Here is a 22,941-nt window from a genome sequence, read left to right as displayed (position 1 = left end):
CTATAACACTGCTAACGAAAAGCGTGCACAAATACTCTTGCGTAGAATAACTATGATTTTTACTTTATTAAAAGACTATTATCAGGGAGTATTAGAACGCAATGAAAAAGGGGGAAGCGTAGTAGTCTCGTACGACCAACACAGATGGCGAATATCAATTTTTTATCTTTAATCTCGTGATCTTTAATTTTTTTAATCAAACGATGAATATTTTTGTATATAATACTAAAGTGTACAAAGACTTTCAATACTCCGCAAAGGGAATAAACTATAAGTAACTAACTAACTACAAAGACTTTCAAGGTCATACGAAGTCAGAAAAAAATATTTAAAAGAAATATAAACAGAAATATTTCGAATATTTCGTTCATTTCTGATATAGTTTATCTTAAACGAAATTTCAATTTATTCACACAAAATTAACTCGGTGTGTGAAATGCGCGTGACGCGAATTGAGGGGGGAGATAGGGTTGGATGACTCAAAAAATTAATTTTTGTGTACGTTCATTTGTGTTTCATTAAAAACCGTAATCGCAAAACCGTTTTTGGAAAACTCTTTTATCGCAGCGAGAAGCATGCAAAAGTATCCTGTCATATGGAAAAAAATCCACTGATATGGAGATGCAACGCGAGGAAGAAAGTAGGTTACGGAAAAGGAACATTTCATCTCGAGGATTGAACTCACTATATTTCCGGTGGTCGTTTATATTGACGTTACTCGAGGCGAAAATAATCCCGTAGTCTGGCAATTCGAGGGTTGAAAATGACTGGGTGAAAATGAATTCGACGCCCGCTGACGCTGTGGAAAAAAATTACCAGTACAGGCGAGATCAGAAATCATCAATCAGAGTCTTTATCTTAATCGGCAACACCTGTTGTATTGTTTAAGAAGAACGAAACTCCCTAAGAAATTTCTTCGAGAGTAACCTATCGTCCATCAACTGTATTTGCTATATCGGTTTTTTTTTTCTTTATTTAAGCTTCTAGCGAACTCTAATAGTGAAAATTATATAGCGTTATATAGGTTTGTACGTGATACAATTTATCGTATATCAGAGGGTTAACACAAAGTACTTGGTCTTATTTGTACATTAAAATAATATAATATGAATAAATTTGTTCTGAAACAAGCGAATGAATTAGGTCTAATTATTAGCAGTTATGTATGTGTTAGATTGGAATTTGGTCACAGTTGATTTTCTTTGTAAATAAATCTTAAAAAACTAAAAATACGATAGTATATTGAAATATGACAGAGCAGAAATTTACTTGATTCAAGTGATCATAAAATAAAACTTATGTCAAATGTATTAAGCAATATAGCAATAGTCTCAGAGATTGCATCGGGTGTAAGGCTTTTAAGTAGTACCTTAAGAAACGAAATTGCACGATAATACAAGAAAAATTGTGAGATGATAGCATCATAAATCCATGAGAAGGATTTCTATCTGTGAGACGCTCTTTTGGCTGTGACAATCCTGCGACAATGGCAATCAGGGCTAGCCGGCTTTGGCGATAATCTTGAGGAAAAGTCAAATGGCAGCAATTCGTTTCTCGGTATACCTGGGACAATCTACGTTTCCCAGGGAAAGAAACTTCTAGAATTACAAGCCGTCAAGAATAATTGCGTTAACTATATACATTTGAAGACGTGCCTTTGTGAAGTAGAACACTATGTAGAACACTAGAATGACACTTCTGTTCGAAGGAAAACCTGGGAAGAGACTCCAATTACTCAACCAAGTCGAAGGAAACTTAACATTGGGAGCAAAAAGTCTGAAGAATATTTTTAAAATCGGAGTTAAAAATATCATACATTAAAAATCGTCAAATTTAATTCCAGAACACGGTACGCAGAAGGTCATTTTAATTAAAAAAAAAAAGAGAACCAAATACTATAGTCTTTATTGCAAATAGTTTAATTAATCAGTTTTCGATTAAGTTAATATCAAAGTCTATTGAAAGAAAAACAAAATGAATATTAATGCCGTAGCAAATATAATTTCACAAACTAATTAAATAGTACTGTAGGTACTATTATCATAAATATTCCATTTATCCAAATTTTACTTTCAGAAAATTATACCAACGTGTTTTACGAATTTCTACGATTTTTTGTTTTACAGCAAGCTATGTGCAATTTAGACTGAGTTGAATATCATTTATTTCTTAATGCAACGGATTTTACAAGCATTTAACGTTTAATTTAGCTAGAGGCTTTTTGTAAATAATTGTTTTTTTATTTGAAGAGTAAAAAGATTGATCGAATTAAAATAAACATTTTTTGTCTGTATATCTCGACGGCAGAAATGCTCTTTTTTTCATAAGGAAGCGTTTTCCAAACAGTTTGGACACCACTTCTGTATACTGTCGAGAATATTCGATTACTCTAGCTATACTAACATTTCGTCAACTGAATAATATTCATAAAATCCGGTGGAAGAATTAACGTTTGAAGCATATGTAAACTAAAGTCTATTTTCTCGCTCCTGTATGACGCAAGGGAAATTCACCGTCGAAATTTTGTCGATTTATTCAAAGCACTTTCCGTATAATTTATTCAACTTCTCGAAGTTAAATACTTGCACAACGTAGCAAATGGAAAATTTAGCATTTCGGTACTAAGTCAATAAAGGAGGTAATTAAATTAACGATATCTTGGATGTGCTAGACAATATGCAAATTGTTACTAAACTTTAATTTATCTTTATGATAGAGAGCCGTTCCAATTTTGAACGAATTTCTCATTAATTACAATATATTATTTGTATTCTTTATTAAACTATTCTGATTAGACAAAATTATTGAAAACTATGTTGAATCAATAATCGTAAAGAAGTAAATTTTCTATCTAAATTAATTTCAGTGGTAATCCACAAAATTTTGTATGCAATTTAATTACTGACTTTTTGTTAAATATAGTTGATAATGATACATATTTAGTAAATTCCTTTGTACCCCAGAAGACACAATGTCTAAGGTCGAATCATTTATGGATCATTGCACGTCAATTTGATCACTTTTTGTGCTTATTAACAGGGATTTTGGTGAGATTAAAATATGATGTAGCGCATGCCAAATTAGTAAGTCATCGTTTTGAGTATTATAAATTTATTTTGAAAATTATAAGTTTCACCAATTCACTATTCTATAACAAAGTAATTTTTACCTCCAATATTATTGAATGCATGTTTTTTATTTTCATTAAAAAAATCTTATTCTGCAAAATTCAAATCCAAATGCTCATATCTATACGTATAAAGGATATGAGCGTATTTCTCAAAGCTTCCTCTGCAAAGTAAGGTTACATCTAAAGTAGGTATTTTATAATTAACATTATAACGAGCCATTAACAGTCGCGGTGCAACCCACTTCACGTAACCAACCCACGCTTGGCTGACCGTACTATTCTCACGCTAGATTATTCAAATGCAGTCCACAAAGGAAATCGGTAGGTTTCGTAACAGTTTCAATGGAGCCATTTATATGTAATTCTGAGAGAGTCTTTCAGAAGTAGAAATTTTGATTTCAAGAAACAGCGTCTGCTATATTGTATTTATAATGCGCAATAATTAATTTACTATTTTGCTATGGTTCGCGCATAATTTGATTAGTATCATCAATATAGACTCATAATTTAATTGGTATCATCAATATAATGTCACATAATTGGTATCATCAATATAATGACACATAATGTTTATGCAAACATACAAAAATCGAAAACGATTAATATAACTTTATACGAGAAATGAAGATACAATACTTATAAAACAAAAACCAACCAAATAATAATAATAATACTTTATCCATCAGGCAGATTCTCATAAACACTTTTACTATTTTGTATATTCCTCTATATCCGATACTGTTTTGTCCTTTTAGATGAAGTGCAAAAATCGGAAACGATTAATATAACAAAAGCTATTAGAGAAATATGAAAGCGTAAGTTCAATAAAAAATAGAAACGTTATATGTTCTGTACTGTAAGCCTTCGAAATATAATGTAACCTCGTAATTAAGATGGTAACAGTTCGTTTTATTTTTCACTTAAAAATCCCTCGTGGATTTTTATACATACATCTTGAAGTGCCGCGAGAAATTGTGCAACGTGAATTCTGGAGTATTCGGTTGTACCGAGATACAAACCGATACTTTTAGTGGTATCTATCCCGTGACAGATAGCTTGGAATATTCCGGAAGAAACGCAACTTTTCGTTTTCATGCATGACTGCGAAGAAGCTCTGTATTTCTGCATCGCGCAGATGTAACCTCCTTTTCCTGCATACAGCAGTCTTCTAGAAACGACCATTTTCTTCTCAGTTTCTCTTTTCCGATTATTTTCATAAGCTAAAGTCCATTCCAAGCATTTTTATCGTTTTTAACATTCCAGTCGTGTACATTTTAGAAACGAAGTAGGTACTAAACACTAATTTGACTCTAGCAGTTACTTCCCAACATCTAAGCTGTGTAAGTATGCAATCTTTATAGGAACATTTCCGATATTAAAAGATGTAAACCAGCCTCTAAATTTTTCCTAAACCTTTCTGTAAGATTCATTCTTCTTGTTAAAAAATGTCACGATAGATCTCTGTCGTTCCCTTTATTTTCCACTTTGCAGAAATTCAGATGAAGTAATGAATAAAAATACATAAAGTTCCGGTATTATTTGAAGTATGGCAACGCCACGAAACCTATAGTCTGCTTTCTGTTGGAAATATCAAGATCTGAATTACCACGAAAGTGGCATTATCGCGATAAAAGAAAATCGCAATGTCGTTTCACGGATTGGAGTCACGAGTGTCTGAATCCGTCCCTCTGGACTACCATCTTTCGACCTTTCATACAATAATGGCTAACTACGCTATCGAGTCCACATAGGAACGATCTGATTATCGATATTCGGTAGAAAACATTCAAGATAGAGTACTTTCGATGCTACGCCTTCGTAGTAAAGCTCTTCACGCGATAATGATAAAAAATGGTTCGAAAAAATACGAAAGTATTTACCGGTCTTGTGCTGCCATTTTTAAACCATATAGATGCACCATACCAACATTTTTCATATATATAATAAAACAATAAACATTGGTTAGAAGCACAGGTCTGCACTTGCCTCCATTCTGTTTACAACTAAACTAAAAAAGAGAAGTTTTTTCCGCCAAAAACGATTGCCTAATCCCCCTAATGATGAGAGCTTGTCAAAATGAGAGGAAAATATAAAAATGGATGATTGAACTTTGATCGTGTAACAAGACAAGCATGTAGGTAATGGATTTTATTGATAACACTAAATCCGCTAATAGCAACATAAAAATCGTCTGTAAAACTTAAATAGCAGATTCAAAACAACTATCAAAGTATAACAACCGATAAAATGTTTTATTTTAGTATAGGTATATCACCAGTTACTCGTAAAAGATGGCCATTGAATGTCTGTGCTTTCCCACTATTACGACTATAATAGAAGCAAAGAACAGGTACATATAACGTGGCATTACTTTTCTGGGTACTACGTATATTGTTCTTGTAGTTCTCAAAAATGGGTTTAAAAAATTAATTGATCAACTGCAACCTACAACAGTAACTGCTGTAATAAAATCAATCATATGAAAAAGTTTTTTTTTATTATTATGTTACACGTGTTAAAAATGTATAAATTATTAAAAATCTTTATATATGTATATAACAAATATATATGCATATATAAAAGTAAGCTGTAGCTAAAATGTTTAAAAAATACTAAAATATGTATAATTAAGCAATTATGAATGTACATTTCAAAATGTATGTATTTTATACATTAGTAATATTTCGCTATGTCACAGTTTGCACACGTAATTGCTTGTATATCTTTTGGCGTTCTTTAAATATTCTATCTATAATTATCTCTTATTACTGTTTATTGATTCTTATTTTCGATTGCATTGCTCCGATCCAATTAGACGTTTTACAAAATAAAATTTCGAATTTATGTGTAAATGTGTCAGAATGCCATCGAAAACATAAAATATATACATCTCTTTATCCATTTATAACAATTTCTATGCTCACTGAAGTATCCTGAACATTTTATACTTTTTGTTCTCTTCTAACTCTGTCGAGCAAAATGTTCGAAATGGTGCGTTGAGAAATACAGTGACGTATTCGTCAAAGTTAACTTTTTGGAGCTTCTGTCATGTACGTCGATTCCTTGCGTGAACCATTGACGTCTCAGCTTATCAAAATTCCTGACAGACTCGCGCAGAGAACGCGGCTCAACCCAGCGTCGAGAATTCAATGCAGTCTGTAAAAGCAGAGCGTTTCAAGAATCGGATGGAAATCGTTCGTCGTTTCTCGGCGTTGATTAGATTTCGAAGTTTAGATTAACGTGTGTGCATGCACCGCTGACGTGTGTTCCACGTTAGCAGAAATTTCCATACTGGACCGAGAGAAATGCGACGCTTGGTGCTACTCCAGTTATATGTAGAACGAAACACTTAATCCACTGCCTGATTAACGGAATGAAAACTCCCACTCTACCGTTACGCAATGGATCATTCGCGATGGATAATTAATGATGTTGATCAACAATATTGGTAATTCCGTGATATCATTGCCGTCTACTACATAGATTGTATTTGCAACCTATTAACATCTAAAATGCTTGGCACACTCAGAAAAATTTTATATTATTTGGATCGCTGCGATGTGTTATTTTAGCAGGAGAGCTTTACAAGATTAGACCATTCACTGCCAACTACGAATGTCTCGTAGCTCAAATTGATTGTAATTACTCAAGGGTTAAGTGTATAATCCTTTAAGTCACGAATTATTGCAGAAGAAGATCGTAAATTATCCTTTTAAAACAACAAATTTAATATCACTTTTTATTATCAAAATAATAACCTAGATTACACATCTGTATTAAATCTTGGCGCCCAAGGCAGAATGCTTTTAATTTACCTGGCAGTGAATGGGCTAATCGCAATCTAATGAAAGATGTTACGATCTTTTCTTCCAACCCCAACAATTGATAGAATTATTTTAGATTATTTTGTGAGGAATGTTACGATTATAGAAATGATCGAAACCAGTAGAACTTGGGCAACTTTCTTTTACATATTTTGATAATTAACACGTCACAGCTGAACTCTATATTCAAATTAATAACACGAATAAATTTGTCTAGTATGTTTTTTTGCCATTTTCCGCTTGTCTTCGGGTGAATTCATTTAATTAAGTAAAATTAGAGAGTCCTCACGCGTCCGTCTGTGTACAAGAATTCATGAATATTCACGATGCTCGGGCCAGGAATTATTAATGTCATCAGCGAACAGAAAATGTCGGCTACCTGCATTGTTTACTAATTTTATAAGTAGAACGCAGTGCGTCGCGAATACGAATAAAAAATTTCAAAATTCGAATGATGCTATTCAAACTAAATCATCGTTTCGTTCGTGAAATGAATTACTCTTAGGGTTAATGTTCAGAGCTGCTAAAATTATAACGAAATTCCCGAAACGAACGATAAATCCGTTTTGTGCTTGAAAGACTTCAAAATGAAATTGGCAGTTAGCTATGCATGCAAAATAGCAGCGATAACAAAAAATCCAGTACGTAATGATATATTTTTCATTGAAAACAAAAATGTTTTTAACAAAGTACAGAAACTTCCTTTGGAATAAGATTAGACAGGATTCTAGAAAAATTAAATATATCACGTCCACAAATCGATCTAGAATCGATACAGCTGCCATCTCAAACAATATTTAACCTAAATAAAGAGAGAAACCAAATAAATTGAACAGTAGTTATACAAATCCATACTAATGTTAAGAAAGAGAATAATGCATACCTAGGAACAATAATAACAGGGAAAAGAGAAATTAAATAGTTGCTTTGAAATTTATATTATTTTACTAGCTTCAGAAAGCATAGAGAGCACAGAGAAGAATACAAATACTCTTTATGAAATTAGTAGAGATAACGAAAAGATCCTTAAAAAAATCTGCAACCCCTACAACAGAAACTCAACAATCCAAAAAGTGCAATATAAACTCCATAAAAAAAAATAATCATGTATCACTTATCACCGAAAAACCTGAAAATGCATTCTTAGAAGAGACTGAGAGATCGTTAAATATAGACCTCAGTAATATTAGAATCCCAAAGGAAGACGCACAGATTAATTTAGCAGAAAGAATCTTAGAAAAATGGAACCAAAAGCAGTTAATGATTACTGCTTCGTTAACTATCTATAAAATCATTCGAATATTTAGTATCATCACAATAATTAAACGACAAATTAGAGGGAAAAACTGGACGTACAAAAACTTTTGCAAAACCTTTTTTTGCCAGTAAATGGTTACAGTAATTATTTTCGTAATTAGGTATAAATATGAGAATTCTAAACGTCATCTTGGGAAGAATTGTGATACCAATAAACTTAAAGTACGAAACAGTATCGTTTTAGCTTGCTTCGCTAACATATTCGTTTCTATCTAAATTTATTACTTCTCTACGTCAATTCCATTTTTTGTTTAACGCGTACGCACTACATATTCATCGAATGGTATTGACAGTACTGCCACAAACACCGCGCACGCGAAATTCTACACCTACTCGCTCATCGTCGCCCACACGCATTGTCAGAATACCCGGATACTCACTCTCGCACTATTCTACGGCACTATTTTGCGCGAAATTTAATTAATTCCACGCCAGATATCGCCCTTTGGCTCGCGAACTTCGACGTTAAAGTGTTTTTACGGTTTCATCCACGCCGCTAGGATGTATCGCGTACAGGTGATTCAGGAGGGTGAAGCAACGGGCAGTCGAGGAAAACTGAACCTGAAGTTCATGGACTCGTTAGGGGTTCCGTTTAAGCTTTCGAGTTGTTCGTCGACTGTTGAAGTTACCACCGCCCAGTGTACAAGCAACATGGCTGGAAGATACATAATTTATTGGAATTGAAAGGTCACATTATTGAACTTAAATCGCTCAATTACTATTGATATCGTCGACAAGTTGTTGGTAATCACCAGATCGCGGATATTTATGCATTTAAGACATATGTACACTGGTCCTTATTCAAATGATTTTTAAAATTTACGTCACGCATCCTTTAAATACTTTGCAAATACATGCCACAAAATTCCTGCATAATTTAAGCTCCCAATTTTAACATTAACACATGCCCCAAATCTTCGAAAGTTGTAAATGGAAAATAGATGAATTTTTTTTCAATCGGTTACTTCTTTTTCTTTAACTATAATAAAAATTATCATCAGTTCAGTAAATAGGAAGCTACTTGTGCTAAAGCTTTTTCAATCAGTTACCTTTTATTTTACAACTCCTGAAAAATAAAATTGATGAAATAATTTGAAATTTGCCAGAGTTGTTACTTATAATAATAGGAAGAAGCCCTGAAAATTTTTCATTTTTATCTCAATTATTTCCTTATATACCAGTCCAGTAAATATGAAGCTATTTTCTCTAATTAAAATATTTTTGTAATACTACCTTAAATATTTCATAAATATAGATTGTTGTTGAAAGAAGAATTTTGTACAATCCACTTTATGCTGTACCAAATTGTTTCGGTAAATTAATATTTACGAAATGTGTTAGAAACGACTGCACCTTATAACAATGTATTTATTCAAAAAGTGAAGCTCTCTCGCCACTGCTATAGTGTCGCGTTCAGATTACCCTTTCCAATGAAAAATTGCTACTTTCGCCGGAGACATTCTCAAGAGAATAATAACGATGAAAAACGGAAATTCCGACCTTGTGGAACAGCATCGCATCACAAAGTCGCTACAGAATTACCAAAGCTCTTCTCAAGAAACGGACAACTTCCCAAACGTGGCCAAACATTTCCTGTTCCATCGGGCAGAATTTCTCTACAAAAGGAGAACACGTTAAATTTTCTCGGCTACTCGTATTCGCGAATTTCACAGAAAAGTTTCTTCTACCTCGGTTGATGTATTCATTCGTCGCCTCTCAAGAAAGCGACTCTGATTTCTGCCCTTAGATCCTTACTGGTTTCTCCGAATGATTTCACAAACTCGTGAGTTTGATTGAGTTCCACCATCCAACTCGCTCGACAAGTTGCATAGGTAAACAACAATAAATAGTTGATGAAGAAGCGAAAAAAAAATTCTACAGACGATTCTAGATTTTAACCAAAATTGACGGCCTAACTAATTCTTAAAAAGATTATTCTTTTATTTTTTTAAACTAGAGTTTCTACTTTAGAGAAAAACTTCTTGTATGTCTTTGTAGAACTTTATGAGATTTATAACGGAAAAAGGTTTCAATCCAAATTTGGAATGCTTTTTTTTAGAGCTTTATTTTCTAGGTTATTACGTTCCTTGTAAATAAATTGCATTATTTTGTGTCATATCAACGGCTCATGAGCTACACATCACATGATTAAAGTAAATTTTTCAAGGGGAAACTTCTAAAAGGCGCGCTGACGTCATATTTCACCATGAAAGGGAAAGAGAACAATTTTGTTTCAAAGTTAAAGTGTTATTAAATAAAATGGTAAAACTCCCATATATCTATTTTACTTTTTACTGAAAAAATTCTGAAAAATATCCTAATACAAATAATACATATGTTAAAAATCTCGTTAAGTAGGAAATGAAAATATTCTCTAAGAATATCTAATTCCTGTAATATTCAGAAACCATTGTGTATTATAATATATAATAAAAAAGAAATAATATCTACGTTATAGTTCACTGTTTATTAATCATTATCTGAGAAAGAATTTTAGTACTTCAGAAATCACGCATACAAGGTGTTTTGTTTAAATCGAAATGGTTAAATATTTCATACGGAGATAAGGCTATCAAAACAATGTTTTGTTGAGAGAAATTAACAAACAAATTAATATTGACATTCAAACCCCAATTTAAACTTTTACATTATAATAAATGATCTTGTATGATAGATCAATGAAATTGTCTAAACAAATTCCACTTCATTATAGATAAAAAAAAAAATAAGATTTCACTTAAACAAATTAATTTATTTTGTTAAGTTTCTCCTATTAGTTCACTTACAACAAAATCATTTATTCTATTTATATAATTTGCGCCTTTGAGCCAAGTAACTACTATAAATATATTTATTTGATAGATGTATTTTCTGAAGATGTTTAACCATTCTGAATGAAACAAGACATCTTGTATATGATTTAATTATATAACTTTTCAAACAAAGGTTTTTAGGCGACACCCACTGATGATAAAGCGTTCAAATAAAACGACTCAGCATAGATTACAGAAGACTAGCCTAAATTCCGTCGTTGACTTTTCTCATATAATTTTGTTCTCTTCTATGGACCAAGTGGTACAATAAGATCCTCCTAAGAATCAACCATTTCCCTCGCAGTCTCTCTAGATCCACTGATTCCTATCGCAAGATATCGCTAAACGGTGGAACGAAAGTAAACGAGAACCAGTGGAAGGCGCTCACCTTTTCTCTTTCCGCTGTTGCTTCTTCTTCTTGAAGGCTTTCTTCACCCTCAGAAGCAAAAAAGCGGCGCGATCGATGGTCAGGCCTGGTGAAGCCTTGTCGCCGCTCGACATCCTGCGACCTAGTCCTCCCAACACCTGCAACAGACCAGAAGGGAGACCTTTATTAACTGTGTCATACGACCACGAAACAACATTACGGAAGAAGGACACTTGACACTTGTGGGAAGGGTGGAGTAGATTTGTTCGTTGATCAAGACTTTTACATGCGTAACAGTTTACACGAATGTAAGTAATTTATAATTATGAACAGAGATGGGCAAAACCCTAGGCTTCGAATAAATCTGAAGTTTGCCGATGTGTTTGTCTCGTTTCCTCTTTTGAATATTTTCCAGAGAAAGAAACGAGACAAACGCATCGACAAACTGCAAATTTATTCGAAGCCTAGGGTTTTGCCCATCTCTAATTATGAATTTATATCAATTTTGCCCTGTTTTGACGTCGGTTGTCAGTAACACATTATGTAACGTAATCTCCTTTTTATAATGTTTCACAGTTGTTAATCTTTGGGAATTACAATAATCATCAACATTAATATAGGTACGTAGTAGAATATAATAGGTTGTCCCATAAGTTCCCGAACACTCGCTACCAATAAATAATTTTATAATAACATTATAATCAAACAATAATTATTCTTCAGAATAAATGCCATCGCTTCTGATAGTTTTCATCCATATACCAAACATGAACCGATTTGATTCAAATGTCATAAAGAATTTTAATGTCAAAAATTCAAGCATCAAGTGTCCGGAAACTTATGGGACAACCTGGTATAGTAATAAAATGAAATTTGAAACAACAATTTTTAATTTACAATGAACAATTCAAACACGTCTGTATCCTATTGACAGTTACACATACACATGTCCATTTGGCCAAAACGTCCGCAATATTCCATAAATGTACTACCCTTTAAATTTAGAATTCATTATGTATTTTCTGAATCGATTGCTCTTACTGGTTAAGCATAGAACGTTTACTTTAAAAAATCGTCAATTATTTTTGGTAATTATCTGTATTATCACTAGTCGAGTACAGTATTGGATTTATAATTAAAGCGAATTTTGTCTGTGAAGCGATGTAGCTGGAGAATTCCTCTCATGTAAAATTAATATAGGAAAATGGCTGCCACCCACGGCAATCTTCGGTAATTTCTCCGCAATGTCTTAATATAATTTTCATCAGACGTAAGGAGTCTGAAATCAGCGGAGCGTACGAGCGTACGTTCAAAGTAAACGATTAATCGAGAATTTACAAAGCGTAAGACGAATTATGTCCTAATAAAATTTTGATGAAAGAGGATAACAGTTTCTGTAGAATATAATAATGACGTACAAGGTAAACATCATCTTATAATAATTCATTACATTAATTATATTGGGTTCAAAGAATTCGTTACGAGACAATGACTCTGAGTTTGGCTTCTAGTGATCCTCGTATCGCGGTTGCTAGTTTCAGGGAGTATTTTAGTCTAGAGCCTCAATTTTTAGTTGTTTTTGAGGATTTTGTTTAATCTGTAAGGAATATTTATAACGGGTTTTGTACACATATTTATTCACATTTTCGCTAAGGAAAAAGTTGTTTTAAATCACCCTCCAAACCACCCCTTTCAAATTCATGTATGTGTAGTTCCTCCTAAAAAAACTATGTTCGTGGTTTCCGCGATTCTAGACGGTCTGCTTATTCGAAATGAAAAAATCAAGAAGCGTTTCTATGGTCCGAATCAGATTAATTACGAAATATTGAAAATTCGAACAATGGCAACACTTTAAAGTTTGAAGTGGTTAAACCAAACCAATGGTTGGTTTGTACTAAATGTTTGTTTCTTCAAGCGATTTATTTCACTTTACAACCTTTTATATTTATGGTCTATAAACAATTTAATATATCATTTAATTGTAATACTAAAAGGGAATTATATGTATATTTTGAGGAACGTTACAACACTGTTTGGAAATGTTGTCTCTTCAACATAAAGTTTGAAGGAAAGGAAGATTGCGAATTATTTCTACAAATTACTTCGAGCGTATATTTTCGTCTAGTAAAATTCGAACATACTACGTATCTGCATTCTATCATTTTCATCTTAGCAATTTTCAAATATTAATATAGAATATTCCTCGAGATCAAGGTGATTATTTAGTATTGGCCTCAATTACTAGCCTGATCCTAAAATAATCGCTCGTAAATTATTGTGGAAAGTTTCTGGAGAGAATTCAAGTGGATCCTCATCTGAAACGAACCCGCTATTAATTAAAATTTCTAACGTATTGAAATATTGCATAGTAAAGAATAAAGTTGAATTGTAGCCAACTGAGTGCACCGAAGAGGACTGTTTTCGCTCGCAGTTGAAAGTATTTCACGACGTGGAAAATAATTCCGTGACCTCGACCAGAGATCATTATTATTATTTTTATTTTTTTTATACAATTCACGCGTTATCCAAGTCAACATTTTCTCGTCAATTTGCTTACGAAATTTGCTTCCATTTCCACGGAACTGGCGTTCATTGATGTTCCATCAAGCTGTCTGTTAATTACCGTGGATTTACCGTGCAGCAGAATACATTGTCAGCGCGTCAGCGAGGGGATTATCGTCGGTTACGGGTCAGAGTAATTTCGTTTCTCCTCTTTGAATTACACGGACACTTCAAACAGTTCCCAGACACATCGATTAGTTCCACAGTCAATGCTAGGACTGACAACGTTTGTAGATTCGACGCAATGTTACTTCTACGCGGACAATGCTCTTTAAGAACAGAGAATTCCTTCGCAGAATCTACCCACGTGCGGTCAATTCGAGATCGTTGGACTTGGTTTTTACAATATTTTCCAATGGAAGCTTTACAAGATATGTTTCAAAATGTATGCATTTGATTATTCAAATTTGGATTTCTTATATCAACGTACAGTGGGTGGAGAATGTATTCATACACCTATCGATTTCCCAAAAAAATTTTGTGTGAAATTATAGTTTCTTAACTTCTTTTTTTGTAATCAATGATATTTTACATATTCTCGGAAGTCTCCAAGTATTTGTACGATTCTTATGACGAACCATTTACAGTAGAGTTTGAATCTTAAACACATTAGTTTATTGCTCCGTGCGAATTAGAAAACATCACATTTCCAGGAAAGTACTTTTAAAAATGGTCCGATTCCGCTATTAGAGGAATTGAAGAAGATCTCACTTCGAATAATTAGTAATTTAGTTAATTTAACGCTTTAAGAGTTGCAATAATTATAAAATCAAAAGGAAATCCCACGAAGGAAGTATTATATACATGTAAATTAATGTAAATTTCTTTTTTTTTTTAACGAAGTTTTAACAATTAAACAGTTGTGCGAATACTTATTGCTTCAACATTTCTATCGATTAATTGCTTTTTTTTTGTTTTTTTTTTTTTTTTTGTAAATTTCGTAACTTACATAAATAAGTATTTGTTTTTTGTACTCTATCTATTCTAGAGATTTCCGAGAATATGTAGAATGTCATTGTTTATAAAAAATAAGTTAATAAATTACAATTTTACATAGTTTTTTTGGAAATTGATCGGTGCACGAATACTTTCTACACCCACTGTAACTTGCATGATAAAAATTCTCAGAATGATTAAATTCGTGCCGATCACCCACTCGACGAATCCTTCAGGTAAAGCATCGATGATTCGCCTATGTTTGATGAAATTAACGTCCTGAACTGTGCCAAGCTTCATCCCATTTAACGGTAAGATTCTACGAAATCTCTTGCGACATCACCGGACTGCAACACCGGCGCTTATGCGATAAAGGAAATCCCCTTCTGCCACGGCCACGGTAAACATTAGTTGTGAAAACTGACCAATCGATTCGAAATTAATCCGATTATCTAGAGTATGCCACAGGGTGTATGTAACAGGGTGGTGCAATATCTCCCATGAAACATCTTTTGTTTTCCTATTAAATCCTGTGACGTGTTATAAACATCTAATTGCCATTCTACCGTTTTTCATAAGTTGATTCAGCTACAGAGAAAATATTAAATACTTCATCCAGTAAATTACTATTCATGCCAGTATTAAATTACATCGGAGGTATATACACCCTCTGTATATACTCTTGTATTTTTTTAATTCTTTTATCTTTCAAGTGTTACATCTCACATATATAGTAGAATAATATTTTCAATGTTCTCGATATGGAACGATATTCGTGCGATTATTTCGCTCCAGATCCAGAGAATCACCAGTGTTAGTTTAAGGACTGCCGAAAAGGATCACGGACGTTTAGAGATTCATTCCAGGATTTGGACCCGGATCTTCTTCTCAACGACGCTATCAACATTGCTATCGAGATTCTGCTGATTCCGTGTACATTTTCCTCCGTTGTGAGATCCGTTCCTTCTGAAATTGCTCAGGATCCCGTATAATACGTCTGTCCCCTTGACATTGACAGTTTTATGCTATCAACGTACTTATCAGTGAATTCAGCACAAAACTGTTCCTGGGACCAAATTGAATTGTATTTCTACTAAAATCTGTTGCATAAATGGTAATCTAACGATGGATTTTCGAGGGAAAAGATTTTCACTGAAACGAATGATTCGCCATAAAGAATTTTTGTTTAGAGATGGTCACAATACTTGTCCAGATAACGCGTTCAAATAACAAATGAAACAAAATACAGACATTCTTCTCTTACGCATTCAATAAAAATTGGGATTAGAAGTATAGAACCAAATATTTCACAGTGAACGAAGAAATAGCAGATAAAACAACTTTGAACATTAAGAAAATTCATATTTTTATCATTTTTATCTTTTTTATATAAGAATTTAAATGAAAAAGGAGGTCTGTGTATACTCCTGTTCAGTAAACATCCCATTTTAATCATGCGTGCTGTCATTAAAAATCAAAAAATTAAATACATTCCACGCAATTTCTACTTGATCAAAAAGCAAGCCATTATCTCTAAATTCTCTTTTAGAAAATCCTTACTGTTTGTTAATTATGGTAATTACAATAACTGAATTAAATTACTTAAATCTGATGATTGATCTTGTCGCCACGTTCAACGCACAAGTTCATTCACAGACGCTACTTTCTGGTGAAAGTCCTTGTTTCCCTCACGGTTAGTTCTTGATTCATCCCTGGCGAACTGACCTTCGAAATAATTACCACGAAGAGTAGAGAACGATCGTTCGTGGAGCGATACAGCAACGAAGAACTCATTTTCTTGGAATGGAAATATTGCTCGATCTTTCTATTTCTGTTTACCTCGTTCGCATAATTATGCGACACGCAACTGGCCACGTCGACGAGGGTGACTCGGCTTATTCCCGAGAAATCCTATTTGTAAACACGATGAGGCGAACAACGGTTCATTTTGTTAAAAGGACAATGCGCTCGATCCTTCGTTGTCGATTGAATTCGCAAGAGACACTGTGCTAAGTAAAGCCATCTTGACTTCTATCTAGCGACCTTGACGAACCTTGCTGCGTATTTTTTCCTGTGAGAAATTAATTCGTAATACGAACGATGTTGACCATGGGTTTGTCGAATGATCTTTTAGTACATCAGACAGGTCAGTTTAGTCGTTTATCAACACTTTATCTACCGGGCTATTTAGAAGCAGACTTTAATTCAAAAAAGAATTTTCTACGGTATCATATGCCAATCTAGGCTGACAATAATTTCTCTATACCGTTACTAGGTACGGTTGAAAGCCAAGTCTGTTACCAAACACTGAACATTGTTCGTAGACAACCATCACAGTAAATAAATTCGAATGACTAAGTATTGCAATTAAAAAGCCTATTAATTTTAACTTTTTACAATTGGCAAAGCTATTTCACTGCCACTTTCTCTATCCGTTTACATTTACATTTTCTTTCTTCATTCGACACGCGCATGCGTCTTACATGACTCCTGCATTGTTTTAATACTGTTTGCAGTGTCTCTTACTTCTCATCTATAGGGGCCCGCTGGCCCCCCTCTAGCTCGGGTACCTCGGGGTTGCTAAGCCCGTACTGTAGCTTCAAAAAACACCGCTACAGCCCCTGAGGGTATCGGACAGGTCGAATGGATAATATTCTCCGAGTTTATGTGTACAAGGTTTTCTGATGCGACTAAACTTCAAACTTGTTATTACCATGGAGATCATGGGACACTCCTGAATATTTTGCGTATGTATACGAATATTATGCAATTAAAAATGAAAAATATGCAGGATGTCTACGTATCAGTTCGGACATACGCAGAGTGTGAATTCTACAACAAATTTCCAACAAAAAATTACTCTTAGACATTTTCTTTGTGTCACCTTATTCTCGAGTATTTTCACTTTTAATTTTTGTTACGTGTTTTCTACTTGACACTCTTTAAACAGCCATAACTCCACCAAATTACAGTGCAAACTTAAAACTAAGTATACCATTCGAAAGAGCGTTAAATTTCTCAACTCCCTGATAGAAAAACCAAAATTTATTACGAAGATTGAAAAATTGACGTGAAAAATTAGGTCAAACTTTACATTGTGAAAATTTCGAAAAGTTTGACTTTTTCTGTATTCGTTTCTCGGTTTCAAAGACATAGTTATCTGGCGGGCGCTCTTCGAGAAAAACTTCCTCGAAGTAGCTTACTTAACTCTTAGCTTTTGAATGGTATTGTCAAAAAAAAAAATGTACGGTGGTATTTTAGGGAGAAAATGACGTTTAAATGTATATATATTTGAATATATGTACTTTATAGCGTGCACACACCCATTTCGAAGAAAAGAATAGTTTTAAAGTTAATTTTTGAGGTAGAAAAACGTGGTTAGATCTCGAATCAATAAATTGTAGATCCACATACATTTCTTATCAAATTGTATACATTAATTAAAGAGAAATAAAACTACAATGTCTATAAGAAACGAAAATATAACTACGAAAGAATATACGTATGGGCAAATCAAAGAAATAAGTTTTATACACATTGCACGTGGCAACACGAGAAGAAAAGACGAAAAAGGAACAGAGAGTATTTCATATTCTTTGGATAGGTAGTAGTCTAGCATGCCACTAATCTGTAATAAGATATAATAAGGCGCGTAATTAAATAAATAGTCTCAGAAATAAAAGATTCTGAAAAAGACCTTAATTTTAACCCCTTAAAAGTCTAATTGTCATTCGTGGAACTTTGTCGGTTGGAGCTTCGAAACCTCCAAAAGAAAAATTGATTTCGTTACCGTAGCCATGAAACTATCGCCATAACCAGGCAATCATGATAGTTAAACATTGAAACGAGCTTTTCTCGGGATGGTAACCCGAATGAAACTGGTTAATTGCGGCAAAGTTTCTGGAGGGCGGATACGAAGCCGAAGGAAACACGCGCTTAACGTCAGTTTCCACACGCCCTATCTCTCCTATCCGTCTGTTAACATACGTGTTCCTGTATTAAATTACCAAATATTATCTTTAAGTGCACTCGATAGTTTCCGTTTCCCGGTTGTGCTCGTCGAGAAGGGATTGGTTCAAAGTTGATCGTCCTGTTAGCTCCAAGGCGGACTCATGCTTCGGATCGATAACAGACAGTGATTAATGCCCGCCCAATATTGTGGCTCGTGTCGTTTAATTAACCCTGCTGTCAAAGCTCTCGCTAAATAACATTAACCTGTAGACTAAGAGACACGGTGTCCCAAAGCTGGCGACTGTAACGCGTCTCTGATGCCGCGTAATTGCAACAGCATTTTGTGACCTGAAATTTGGAGCTCAACTGGCTTTTATTCGATATTAATTGCTGCTAATAGCACCTGCGCGCTTCGAGGTACGAAACGATTCGTAGTATGGTTAAAACGAGACCGATATTGTCACGTGGAAAAATGTCGAAACTATCTTTCAACGACGTAACAAATTATTATACGATTATTAAATTCAATTTTCCACTAATTTATTTATTTTTTCTTTCATTTACCTTCTTTCATTATTGTTCATCTATTTTAATGTGTTTCTTCCTCTTTAATAATATTAGTTCCAACTGCGGTAATAGAAATTGAATGAACAGATTACCCGCTGTTTGGGCGAGAATAATGCCTGTACGAATTAAAAATGTCAACGTACTGAATTACGAATAAACGAGCGGTCGTTACACCGATCTCGCTTACGAGTGCCTGCGTTCGCACGCACTAAGGCCAAGCACTGGACAAAAAATCAAAACATAGCAACGGTATGGGGTTCGAACGTCCACGTCGTACTTGCGTTGACCCCGATTCAAATGATCATCGATGAATTCATACCGCTACAAATCGGGGCACGCAACTGGCATATAAGGAACACCCCAAAGGAATCCGTTGCAAATTAGACATTTGACGTGTGGACAGCTCTATAGTATACTCTATAGTACACAGTCCATTTTTCTCGGTTCTATCCGAGAATTTAATCGAATCGCACACGAGTCGCGTGACTTACGCGCCACTCGAGGTTTCGGCATGCGACACGCGACTGTCGCGCGACTTAGGCCGATCGCACACGACGCAACCGATTTGAAATTAGTGTTGCATTAGTGTTACCTACTCCACTATCTTTATTTTACCTAGATCCACGGTCATATGTAACTAGTTTCAGAGTGGTTTGAAACTGGTTCGGTTGCGCCGTGTGCAATCGGCTTTCCACGCGACTGTCGTGCGACTTACGTACGACTAGCAAGTCGCGCGACTGCATGTGAGCGGAATATATGGACCTCTAATACCTCATAGACGCGCGTAAGTCGCCTCATCTGGACAAGGTTGTAGCACCACTAGTACGAAGTGATGTATAAAGGAAAATGTGGTTAATACGAACACAAATTTAAACTAAACGAGAACATGTTTCTTATTTTCCATTTGAATTCCATTTTGGGAAAGAAGTTCGTGAACTGTATCGCTAATAAAAATAAACCAATTCCTATTCTCACATTAACGAACTATTGGTCGTAGTAAAATAACCATTTCCATGACTTTGCTACACTTACTCGAGATTCATATATAGTTAGATCTTACTCTGTGACGGTAATTAACGTATCCGGTGTAACTCTCGAACTTCATTCAACATTTACCACAAACAATACAACTGCAGCGAGAGCTCTAAATCTTCGATGGTCCCGCTTGTTGCAATTACTTGGCGCTTCGGACAAGGAAATACGTCCGCAGCATGCGGCTTGAATTTCTCAAGGACTCTTTGAACGAGTCTTCGAACGTTTTCAAACGAATGAAAAGATGTACGCGGAGATGTACTTCGGAGATAATAATATTACAAATCGCGAATGCAAGTGCTGCAGGAAACTTGTTTACGGTACTTTCGTCGAATGTACTTATAAAAGATACCTGGCCAGCATCAAAGGCGCAATAATAAATAATCTTCTGAAGAATTTCTTTCCATTTCGACATTAATTCGAAAAAACGTTGCACGAGAGAAATTTCATTTTCCGCGAACTGAAATTTATTACGTTAAACAACTTGTCTCTCTGGGCGCAAACGAAACCCGCGGAAGTGAAAATTCAATACCGATCGGCAGTAATGTAATTTTCCGCGTGGTACTGCTCACGTACTAGAAACACGGAGGTGAATAATGGTTATATTAATGTGCAAAAAATGCAACATTCGATGTTTAAACGATGACCAGCAAATCGGTATTTCGCACGCGTTTTGTTCATCATTTTTTTTTTTTTTTTGCCAGCTCATAATCCTCAATTTAGCCTGAGGTAATTAAGTTCTCCTGGAATTTTGCAATATTTTTCATTCACGACTAATCAAGTTTAATCCGGTAAGGAAATTGGTTTGCGAGATGTGGATACTGTTACGTCTTTTTTCAATTTTACGTTATAACAAGAAAAAATGGATCATATTGCATAAAGGCTGGGGAATATAAGTAAAAGAAAATATCAAATAGTTGCATTCTCACAAAAAAATTGATATTGGAGAACCAATAAAAAGTACTACATTTCCGACGAATATCGTAACAAAAAAATTTACTTAATTGTTGAACTGTAATATTCAGTATATTATTAAAAATTTGATGTTTCCAAGTGATTACTCCTTAATAATCTATTCATGACAAATAGTGCATTAAAAAAATAAATTTTATTTATTTAGCTACGAAATCTCTAATCATTGCATTTAAAAGCCCCACTCAACATGGTTACAAGTAGTCAACCAAGTTCACAAAATATTCCCTGAAGAAAACAACACTCAAGTAATACTATAATAATAGATTATTTAACCGTGATTTGTATCGGGAACAATACTATGGGCATGAAAGTGTCAGGAAATTCCGTGCAGAATTCTGTACCTGGTTATAACTAGATACTTTTATATAACGCTGTACACGTTCCTGTAATTTACTTCTTAATGAATCCCATTCCACGGTCCTGTAATTGTACAGATTAATCCATTAAAGTAGACAGAACCTGGAGTAAGGAAGAAAGAATAGAAATTAATTAAAATGTTACTTTTTTTTTACTGAGAACACTTCTTTCACTGAATATACATTTTCCAAGAGAAAAGTGTCGTATGCAGTTTCGAGCACTAGTGAGATTGATATTCGGTCAAAATGAATAAATAATATTCCACTTTCTATTCATTTTGTGCCCGTGGAGCCTTTGAAAGTCACTGCTGCGAAGCGAGCTGGTCTTGTTGAATTGCAGCTTTCAAAGTGAACTTCTTTTTAAGCTCTTATTAATCCACCGTCTTCGAAGTTATGAAGCTGGTCTCGGCGTGGCTTCGTTTTCTCAGCGGGATTTTGCGCTCACTCTTTCTCGCTAATTCGTTTAGCCACGAACGAGAAATTTCGCGCAAGCGTTGGCGCAAAAAAGTTGGAAGAAAGGAAGCTGCAGCTTGAAAGGTATGATGTTGACTAAAATTCCGATTCCTATCTTGAGGTAGTGTATCGATTTAATTAGAAGCAATAGCAAAATTAATCTGTCACGAAACAAATAAAAAGGAACAAGAAGAATGAAATTCGATTCAAAAGTGTGAAATTAAAACGGGTGTTCTTAACATTGTGATAGAACTCGTAATATTTCGTAATCTATTAAATTTGATAATAACATTCGATTTCTTTTATATTACGTTATTGTTTCTTTAGTACATGATATTTTTTAATTGCTTTTTAGAAAATATATTTGCGGAATTAATAAAAATCCAGTTACTTCTAACGGTGTACATTAGAAATGTAATTCAAGAGTTAGAAATTAAAACGGGTGCTCTTAACTTCGTGATAGGACTCGAGTGAACATGATTATTTAAACAAACCTAAGTACATCGAAAATGTAGTACGAAACATTTTTGTGCCAGCTTTCGTTCCCAAGATAATTGATTTTGAAAACTTATGGGGAATATGAAAGTGAAAGTAACGTGGTTAACATGTCTGACCATTGCTTACTAGTTCTACTTAAAAGATTATATGTATTAGGAAG

The 22,941-nt window shown here is 34.2% G+C and overlaps 1 protein-coding gene across 3 annotated transcripts in view; it reads right to left on the bottom strand.

Moving 5' to 3' along the window:
- LOC128891842 (ankyrin repeat and fibronectin type-III domain-containing protein 1) overlaps positions 1-22,941 on the bottom strand; it is a 201,110-nt gene that overhangs the window by 141,817 nt on the left and 36,352 nt on the right. For all 3 annotated transcript variants that reach the window (XM_054151698.1, XM_054151697.1, XM_054151699.1), the window contains one exon: positions 11,473-11,609. In XM_054151698.1, coding sequence (XP_054007673.1) covers positions 11,473-11,585 — 113 coding nt within the window. In that variant the 5' untranslated portion in view covers positions 11,586-11,609. The remainder of the gene's footprint in view (positions 1-11,472; positions 11,610-22,941) is intronic.

This window comes from Hylaeus anthracinus, unplaced genomic scaffold (genome assembly GCF_026225885.1).
Source record: "Hylaeus anthracinus isolate JK02 unplaced genomic scaffold, UHH_iyHylAnth1.0_haploid 12002, whole genome shotgun sequence".
Classification (NCBI taxonomy): domain Eukaryota; kingdom Metazoa; phylum Arthropoda; class Insecta; order Hymenoptera; family Colletidae; genus Hylaeus; species Hylaeus anthracinus.
Note: the sequence above shows the minus strand (reverse complement) of the source record. Positions and strands in the feature narration are given on the sequence as shown.